The following is a 10,953-nucleotide window of genomic DNA, read 5'->3' as shown; positions in this document are numbered from 1 at the left end:
TTAATGAGGTCTTCAGAGCGAGTGAGAGGAAGCTGCGTCTCTGGTTCTCCCTGCAGCTGAAGAGATAATGATCTCAGCATGAAGAACACACGGATGGCCTGTAGAGGGAGAACAACATCGGTCACCAACACACAGAGTGGTTGGTTCAGTGTCTCACTTGGTACAGAACATCCCTCCCCGGGTCAGTAGGTACAGAACATCCCTCCCCAGGTCAGTAGGTACAGAACATCCCTCCCCAGGTCAGTAGGTACAGAACATCCCTCCCCAGGTCAGTAGGTACAGAACATCCCTCCCCAGGTCAGTAGGTACAGAACATCCCTCCCCAGGTCAGTAGGTACAGAACATCCCTCCCCAGGTCAGTAGGTACAGAACATCCCTCCCCAGGTCAGTAGGTACAGAACATCCCTCCCCAGGTCAGTAGGTACAGAACATCCCTCCCCAGGTCAGTAGGTGGTACAGAACATCCCTCCCCAGGTCAGTAGGTATAGAAGATCCCTCCCCAGGTCAGTAGGTACAGAACATCCCTCCCCAGGTCAGTAGGTACAGAACATCCCTCCCCAGGTCAGTAGGTACAGAACATCCCTCCCCAGGTCAGTAGGTACAGAACATCCCTCCCCAGGTCAGTAGGTACAGAACATCCCTCCCCAGGTCAGTTGGTACAGAACATCCCTCCCCAGGTCAGTAGGTGGTACAGAACATCGCTCCCCAGGTCAGTAGGTATCTCAGTGTGTGTGTGTGTGTGTGTGTGTGTGTGTGTGTGTGTGTGTGTGTGTGTGTGTGTGTGTGTGTGTGTGTGTGTGTGTGTGTGTGTTACCCGTCTGGTCTTCTCTACTCCTCCACAGGGCAGTCTCTTAACGAAGTCTATTCCAGTCAGAGGAGTACCAGTAGGGGGAAGTAGAACGGACGCGTCCATCATGAGGTACTCCACGTTCAGGGGCTTACTCTGGAGACATTAAATACATTATCAGGGGCTTATCAGGGGCTTACTCTGGAGACATTAAATACATTATCAGGGGCTTATCAGGGGCTTACTCTGGAGACATTAAATACATTATCAGGGGCTTACTCTGGAGAGACAAATACATTATCAGGGGCTTACTCTGGAGAGACACATTAAATACATTATCAGGGGCTTACTCTGGAGACATTAAATACATTATCGGGGGCTTACTCTGGAGACATTAAATACATTATCGGGGGCTTATCAGGGGCTTACTCTGGAGACATTAAATACATTATCAGGGGCTTACTCTGGAGACATTAAATACATTATCAGGGGCTTACTCTGGAGACATTAAATACATTATCAGGGGCTTACTCTGGAGAGACATTAAATACATTATCAGGGGCTTACTCTGGAGACATTAAATACATTATCAGGGGCTTACTCTGGAGAGACATTAAATACATTATCAGGGGCTTACTCTGGAGAGACACATTAAATACATTACCAGGGGCTTACTCTGGAGACATTAAATACATTATCAGGGGCTTACTCTGGAGACATTAAATACATTATCAGGGGCTTATCAGGGGCTTACTCTGGAGACATTAAATACATTATCAGGGGCTTATCAGGGGCTTACTCTGGAGACATTAAATACATTATCAGGGGCTTACTCTGGAGAGACAAATACATTATCAGGGGCTTACTCTGGAGAGACACATTAAATACATTATCAGGGGCTTACTCTGGAGACATTAAATACATTATCAGGGGCTTATCAGGGGCTTACTCTGGAGACATTAAATACATTATCAGGGGCTTATCAGGGGCTTACTCTGGAGACATTAAATACATTATCAGGGGCTTACTCTGGAGACATTAAATACATTATCAGGGGCTTACTCTGGAGACATTAAATACATTATCAGGGGCTTACTCTGGAGACATTAAATACATTATCAGGGGCTTACTCTGGAGAGACATTAAATACATTATCAGGGGCTTACTCTGGAGAGACACATTAAATACATTACCAGGGGCTTACTCTGGAGACATTAAATACATTATCAGGGTCTTACTCTGGAGACATTAAATACATTATCAGGGGCTTACTCTGGAGACATTAAATACATTATCAGGGGTTTACTCTGGAGACATTAAATACATTATCAGGGGCTTACTCTGGAGACATTAAATACATTATCAGGGGTTTACTCTGGAGAGACAAATACATTATCAGGGGCTTACTCTGGAGAGACACATTAAATACATTATCAGGGGCTTACTCTGGAGACATTAAATACATTATCGGGGGCTTACTCTGGAGACATTAAATACATTATCAGGGGCTTATCAGGGGCTTACTCTGGAGACATTAAATACATTATCAGGGGCTTACTCTGGAGACATTACATACATTATCAGGGGCTTACTCTGGAGACATTAAATACATTATCAGGGGCTTACTCTGGAGAGACATTAAATACATTATCAGGGGCTTACTCTGGAGAGACATTAAATACATTATCAGGGGCTTACTCTGGAGACATTAAATACATTATCAGGGGCTTACTCTGGAGAGACATTACATACATTATCAGGGGCTTACTCTGGAGAGACACATTAAATACATTACCAGGGGCTTACTCTGGAGACATTAAATACATTATCAGGGGCTTACTCTGGAGACATTAAATACATTATCAGGGGTTTACTCTGGAGAGACATTAAATACATTATCAGGGGCTTACTCTGGAGAGACACATTAAATACATTATGAGGGGCTTACTCTGGAGACATTAAATACATTATCAGGGGTTTACTCTGGAGACATTAAATACATTATCAGGGGCTTACTCTGGAGACATTAAATACATTATCAGGGGCTTACTCTGGAGAGACAAATACATTATCAGGGGCTTACTCTGGAGAGACACATTAAATACATTATCGGGGGCTTACTCTGGAGAGACACATTAAATACATTATCAGGGGCTTACTCTGGAGACATTAAATACATTATCAGGGGTTTACTCTGGAGACATTAAATACATTATCAGGGGCTTACTCTGGAGACATTAAATACATTACCAGGGGCTTACTCTGCAGAGACATTAAATACATTATCAGGGGCTTACTCTGGAGAGACACATTAAATACATTATCAGGGGCTTACTCTGGAGACATTAAATACATTATCAGGGGCTTATCAGGGGCTTACTCTGGAGAGACATATTAAATACATTATCAGGGGCTTACTCTGGAGACATTAAATACATTATCGGGGGCTTACTCTGGAGACATTAAATACATTATCAGGGGCTTATCAGGGGCTTACTCTGGAGACATTAAATACATTATCAGGGGCTTACTCTGGAGACATTACATACATTATCAGGGGCTTAATCTGGAGACATTAAATACATTATCAGGGGCTTACTCTGGAGAGACATTAAATACATTATCAGGGGCTTACTCTGGAGAGACATTAAATAAATTATCAGGGGCTTACTCTGGAGACATTAAATACATTATCAGGGGCTTACTCTGGAGAGACATTACATACATTATCAGGGGCTTACTCTGGAGAGACACATTAAATACATTACCAGGGGCTTACTCTGGAGAGACATATTAAATACATTATCAGGGGCTTACTCTGGAGAGACATTAAATACATTATCAGGGGTTTACTCTGGAGAGACATTAAATACATTATCAGGGGCTTACTCTGGAGAGACACATTAAATACATTATGAGGGGCTTACTCTGGAGACATTAAATACATTATCAGGGGTTTACTCTGGATACATTAAATACATTATCAGGGGCTTACTCTGGAGACATTAAATACATTATCAGGGGCTTACTCTGGAGAGACAAATACATTATCAGGGGCTTACTCTGGAGAGACACATTAAATACATTATCGGGGGCTTACTCTGGAGAGACACATTAAATACATTATCAGGGGCTTACTCTGGAGACATTAAATACATTATCAGGGGTTTACTCTGGAGACATTAAATACATTATCAGGGGCTTACTCTGGAGACATTAAATACATTATCAGGGGCTTACTCTGCAGAGACATTAAATACATTATCAGGGGCTTACTCTGGAGAGACACATTAAATACATTATCAGGGGCTTACTCTGGAGACATTAAATACATTATCAGGGGCTTATCAGGGGCTTACTCTGGAGACACATTAAATACATTATCAGGGGCTTACTCTGGAGACATTAAATACATTATCAGGGGCTTACTCTGGAGAGACATTAAATACATTATCAGGGGCTTACTCTGGAGACACATTAAATACATTATCAGGGGCTTACTCTGGAGAGACATATTAAATACATTATCAGGGGCTTACTCTGGAGAGACATATTAAATACATTATCAGGGGCTTACTCTGGAGAGACATATTAAATACATTATCAGGGGCTTACTCTGGAGAGACACATTAAATACATTATCAGGGGCTTACTCTGGAGATACATTAAATACATTATCAGGGGCTTACTCTGGAGAGACACATTACATACATTATCAGGGGCTTACTCTGGAGAGACACATTAAATACATTATCAGGGGCTTACTCTGGAGAGACACATTAAATACATTATCAGGGGCTTACTCTGGAGAGACACATACATTACCAGGTACTCCACGTTTAGGGGGTTACTCTGAGTAAACCTTTGCTTAACTTTATTGGGATAGGGGGCAGTATTGGGAAGTTTGGATGACTGAGGTGCCCAAAGTAACCTGCCTGCTACTCAGGCCTATAAGCTAGGATATGCATATAGTTGGTAGATTTGGATGGAAAACACTCTAAAGTTTCCAAAACTATTCAAATAATGTCTGTGAGAATAACAGAACTGATATGGCAGGCGAAAACCTAAGGACAATCCATCCAGGAAGTGCCTTTATTTTGAAATGCCTGTTTTTCCATGAGGGCGATACAGCACTTTCAATGAGAGGACAGTGGAAATTTCCAGACATGAGTCCTGCGTGTAAATCGGGACCTCGCCTTTCTTGTTGCTCCTTTTCTATTGACGAAGCTTTTGTCTGGTTGAAATATGATCGATTATTTATGACAAAAACAATCTGAGGATTGATTATAAACATCGTTTGACATGTTTCTACGAACTTTTATGGTACTTATTTGATTTGTCGTCAGCCTGCTGTGATCGTGCTTTGTGCCAATGGATTACTGAACAAAACGCACCATGAAAAAAAACTGAGGTTTTTGGATATAAAGAGGGACTTTATCGAAAAAAACTAACATTTATTGTGTAAATGGGAGTCTTGTGAGTGCAACCATAGGAAGATCATCAAAGGTAAGTGATAAATTCTAATCGCTATTTCTGACTTGTGTAGCTCTTCTACTCGGCTGGTTTCTGTTTGCAATGATTTGACTGCTGGGCAGTTCTGTTCTCAGATAATCTCATGGTTTCGCCATAAAGCCTTTTTTGAAAGGAGAGAGAGAGAGAGAGAGAGAGAGAGAGAGACAGAGAGAGAGACAGAGAGAGAGACAGAGAGAGAGACAGAGAGAGAGACAGAGAGAGAGACAGAGAGAGAGACAGAGAGAGAGACAGAGAGAGAGACAGAGAGAGAGACAGAGAGAGAGACAGAGAGAGAGACAGAGACAGAGAGAGAGAGAGAGAGAGACAGAGAGAGAGAGAGAGAGAGAGAGACAGAGAGAGAGAGAGAGAGAGAGAGACAGAGAGAGAGAGACAGAGAGAGAGAGACAGAGAGAGAGAGACAGAGAGAGAGAGACAGAGAGAGAGAGACAGAGAGAGAGAGAGAGAGAGAGAGAGAGAGAGAGAGAGACAGAGAGAGAGAGAGAGACAGAGACAGAGACAGAGAGAGAGAGAGAGAGAGAGAGAGAGAGAGAGAGAGAGAGAGAGAGAGAGAGAGAGAGAGAGAGAGAGAGAGAGAGAGAGAGAGAGAGAGAGAGAGAGAGACAGAGAGAGAGAGAGAGAGAGAGAGAGAGAGAGAGAGAGAGAGAGACAGAGAGAGAGAGAGAGAGAGAGAGAGAGAGAGAGAGAGAGAGAGAGAGAGAGAGAGAGAGAGAGAGAGAGAGAGAGAGAGAGAGAGAGACAGAGAGAGAGAGAGAGAGAGAGAGAGAGAGAGAGAGAGAGAGAGAGAGAGAGAGGTACAAAGGTACAAATCTGCCGTTCTGCCCCTGAACAGGCAGTTAAACCCACTGTTCCCAGGCCGTCATTGAAAATAAGAATTTGTTCTTAACTGACTTGCCTGGTTAAATAAAGGTAAAATAAAATAAATAACACTTGAATGTTTATTTTGAGTGTTTTTGAATTTTGAATTTGGCGCTCTGCAATTTCACCGGCTGTTGTCCAAAGCAGTTTTAAACAGGCCACATAATAACTTGCTTCGTTTGGTTTAGTCTGGTATTCAACAGACACTGGGAGATGAATTCACCTTTCAGCTGGACAACAACCTAAAACACCAAGGCCAAACTTACACTGGGGCTGATTACCAAGACGACAGCGAATGCTCCTGATTGGCTGAGTTAAAGTTCTGACTTAAATCTACTTGTAAATGTACGGCGAGACCTGACTGAGATGGCCGCCTCGCTTCGTTCCTAGGAAACTATGCAGTTTTTTGTTTTTTTACGTGTTATTTCTTACATTAGTACCCCAGGTCATCTTAGGTTTCATTACATACAGTCGAGAAGAACTACTGAATATAAGATCAGCGTCAACTCACCATCAGTACGACCAAGAATATGTTTTCCGCGACGCGGATCCTGTGTTCTGCCTTACAAATAGGACAACGGAATGGATCGCATGCAGCGACCCAAGGAAACGCGGCGGTGTTCTGGTCAGACTCCGAAAAAGGGCACATCGCGCACCACTTCCCAGTATTCTTCTTGCCAATGTCCAGTCTCTCGACAACAAGGTTGATGAAATCCGAGCAAGGGTGGCATTCCAGAGGGACATCAGAGACTGCAACGTTCTCTGCTTTACGGAAACATGGCTTACTGGGAAAACGCTATCCAGGGCGGTGCAGCCAACGGGTTTCTCCACGCATCGCGCCGACAGAAACAAACATCTCTCTGGTAAGAAGAGTGGCGGGGGCGTATGCCTCATGACTAACGGGACATGGTGTGATGAAGGAAACATACAGGAACTCAAATCCTTCTGTTCACCTGATTTAGAATTCCTCACAATCAAATGTAGACCGCATTATCTTCCAAGAGAATTCTCTTCGATTATAATCACAGCCGTATATATCCCCCCCAAGCAGACACATCGATGGCTCTGAACAAACTTTATTTAACTCTTTGCAAACTGGAAAACATTTATCCGGAGGCTGCATTCATTGTAGCTGGGGATTTTAACAAAGCCAATCTGAAAACAAGACTCCCTAAATTTTATCAGCATATCGATTGCGCAACCAGGGGTGGTAAAACCTTGGATCATTGTTACTCTAACTTCCGCGACGCATATAAGGCCCTGCCCCGCCCCCCTTTCGGAAAAGCTGACCACGACTCCATTTTGCTGATCCCTGCCTACAGACAGAAATTAAAACAAGAGGCTCCCACGCTGAGGTCTGTCCAACGCTGGTCAGACCAAGCTGACTCTACACTCCAAGACTGCTTCCATCACGTGGACTGGGACATGTTTCGTATTGCGTCAGATGGGAATATTGACGAATACGCTGATTCGGTGTGCGAGTTCATTAGAACGTGCGTCGAAGATGTCGTTCCCATAGCAACGATAAAAACATTCCCTAACCAGAAACCGTGGATTGATGGCAGCATTCGCGTGAAACTGAAAGTGCGAACCACTGCTTTTAATCAGGGCAAGGTGTCTGGCAACATGGCTGAATACAAACAGTGCAGCTATTCCCTCCGTAAGGCTATCAAACAAGCTAAGCGTCAGTACAGAGACAAAGTGGAATCTCAATTCAATGGCTCAGACACAAGAGGCATGTGGCAGGGTCTACAGTCAATCACGGACTACAAGATGAAATCCAGCCCAGTCACGGACCAGGATGTCTTGCTCCCAGGCAGACTAAATAACTTTTTTGCCCGCTTTGAGGACAATACAGTGCCACTGACACGGCCTGCAACGGAAACATGCAGTCTCTCCTTCACTGCAGCCGAGGTGAGTAAGACATTTAAACGTGTTAACCCTCGCAAGGCTGCAGGCCCAGACGGCATCCCCAGCCGCGCCCTCAGAGCATGCGCAGACCAGCTGGCCGGTGTGTTTACGGACATATTCAATCAATCCCTATACCAGTCTGCTGTTCCCACATGCTTCAAGAGGGCCACCATTGTTCCTGTTCCCAAGAAAGCTAAGGTAACTGAGCTAAACGACTACCGCCCCGTAGCACTCACTTCCGTCATCATGAAGTGCTTTGAGAGACTAGTCAAGGACCATTTCACCTCCACCCTACCTGACACCCTAGACCCACTCCAATTTGCTTACCGCCCAAATAGGTCCACAGACGATGCAATCTCAACCACACTGCACACTGCCCTAACCCACCTGGACAAGAGGAATACCTATGTGAGAATGCTGTTCATCGACTACAGCTCGGCATTCAACACCATAGTACCCTCCAAGCTCGTCATCAAGCTCGAGACCCTGGGTCTCGACCCCGCCCTGTGCAACTGGGTACTGGACTTCCTGACGGGCCGCCCCCAGGTGGTGAGGGTAGGCAACAACATCTCCTCCCCGCTGATCCTCAACACGGGGGCCCTACAAGGGTGCGTTCTGAGCCCTCTCCTGTACTCCCTGTTCACCCACGACTGCGTGGCCACGCACGCCTCCAACTCAATCATCAAGTTTGCGGACGACACAACAGTGGTAGGCTTGATTACCAACAACGACGAGACGGCCTACAGGGAGGAGGTGAGGGCCCTCGGAGTGTGGTGTCAGGAAAATAACCTCACACTCAACGTCAACAAAACTAAGGAGATGATTGTGGACTTCAGGAAACAGCAGAGGGAACACCCCCTATCCACATCGATGGAACAGTAGTGGAGAGGGTAGTAAGTTTTATGTTCCTCTGCGTACACATCACAGACAAACTGAATTGGTCCACTCACACTGACAGCGTCGTGAAGAAGGCGCAGCAGCGCCTATTCAACCTCAGGAGGCTGAAGAAATTTGGCTTGTCACCAAAAGCACTCACAAACTTCTACAGATGCACAATCGAGAGCATCCTGGCGGGCTGTATCACCGCCTGGTACGGCAACTGCTCCGCCCTCAACCGTAAGGCTCTCCAGAGGGTAGTGAGGACTGCACAACGCATCACCGGGGGCAAACTACCTGCCCTCCAGGACACCTACACCACCCGTTGTTACAGGAAGGCCATAAAGATCATCAAGGACATCAACCACCCGAACCACTGCCTGTTCACCCCGCTATCATCCAGAAGGCGAGGTCAGTACAGGTGCATCAAAGCTGGGACCGAGAGACTGAAAAACAGCTTCTATCTCAAGGCCATCAGACTGTTAAACAGCCACCACTAACACTGAGTGGCTGCTGCCAACACACTGTCATTGACACTGACCCAACTCCAGCCATTTTAATAATGGGAATTGATGGGAAATGATGTAAATATATCACTAGCCACTTTAAACAATGCTACCTTATATAATGTTACTTACCCTACATTATTCATCTCATATGCATATGTATATACTGTACTCTACAACATCGACTGCATCCTTATGTAACACATGTATCACTAGCCACTTTAACTATGCCACTTTGTTTACTTTGTCTACACACTCATCTCATATGTATATACTGTACTCGATACCATCTACTGTATGCTGCTCTGTACCATCACTCATTCATATATCCTTATGTACATGTTCCTTATCCCCTTACACTGTGTATAAGACAGTAGTTTTGGAATTGTTAGTTAGATTACTTGTTGGTTATCACTGCATTGTCGGAACTAGAAGCACAAGCATTTCACTACACTCTCATTAACATCTGCTAACCATGTGTATGTGACAAATACAATTTGATTTGATTTGATTTTGGTTGTCTAGCAACGGATCAACAACCAATCTGACAGAGCTTGAATCATTTAGGAAATAATAAATCATTCTTAAGAGACTTACCCAGAAACACTCACAGCTCTTACCGAGAATTACCCAGAAACACTCACAGCTCTTACCGAGAATTACCCAGAAACACTCACAGCTCTTACCGAGAATTACCCAGAAACACTCACAGCTCTTACCGAGAATTACCCAGAAACACTCACAGCTCTTAGAGAATTACCAAGAAACACTCACAGCTCTTACCGAGAATTACCCAGAAACACTCACAGCTCTTACCGAGAATTACCCAGAAACACTCACAGCTCTTACCGAGAATTACCCAGAAACACTCAGAACTCTTAGAGAATTACCCAGAAACACTCACAGCTCTCTTATTGAAGAAGCTTCAGTTGAATGAACAAAAACATCAACAACATCTGGCTTATTCCCCAGACAAGAAAACACACCACGGATGCACGCACATACAGGCAGCACAGGCACACGTGCGTTCACACACATGCGTCATCACAACACAAAGACAACATATATATCACGTGTGTGTGTGGTTGTGCGTGTGTCTGAGACAGGTGGACTAACCGTCATGCTCCTGTACTCATCTTCGAACATGTCCAGGAAGATCTCCTCCCCCTGAGAAAGAGAGAGAGACAGAGAGAGAGAGAGAGAGAGAGAGAGAGAGAGATAGAGAGACAGAGAGAGATAGAGAGAGAGAGACAGAGATAGAGAGAGAGAGACAGAGATAGAGAGAGAGACAGAGAGAGAGAGACAGGGATAGAGAGACAGGGAGAGAGAGAGAGAGAGAGAGAGAGAGAGAGAGAGAGAGAGAGAGAGAGATAGAGAGAGAGACAGAGAGAGATAGAGAGACAGAGAGAGATAGAGAGAGAGAGACAGAGATAGAGAGAGAGACAGAGACAGGGATAGAGAGACAGGGAGAGAGAGAGAGAGAGA

General features: G+C 44.6%; 1 protein-coding gene across 1 annotated transcript in view; it reads right to left on the bottom strand.

Moving 5' to 3' along the window:
* Positions 1-10,953, bottom strand: part of LOC124020028 (protein CLEC16A-like) — a 103,788-nt gene that overhangs the window by 9,943 nt on the left and 82,892 nt on the right. The window contains 3 exon segments of the mRNA XM_046335448.1: positions 1-98; positions 815-943; positions 10,585-10,635. The exon segment at positions 1-98 is cut by the window's left edge and continues 23 nt beyond it. Coding sequence (XP_046191404.1) covers positions 1-98; positions 815-943; positions 10,585-10,635 — 278 coding nt within the window.

The sequence above is a fragment of the Oncorhynchus gorbuscha genome, unplaced genomic scaffold (genome assembly GCF_021184085.1).
Source record: "Oncorhynchus gorbuscha isolate QuinsamMale2020 ecotype Even-year unplaced genomic scaffold, OgorEven_v1.0 Un_scaffold_749, whole genome shotgun sequence".
Taxonomy (NCBI): domain Eukaryota; kingdom Metazoa; phylum Chordata; class Actinopteri; order Salmoniformes; family Salmonidae; genus Oncorhynchus; species Oncorhynchus gorbuscha.
The sequence above is the reverse complement of the archived record's forward strand: the minus strand, read 5'-3'. Positions and strand labels throughout refer to the sequence as shown.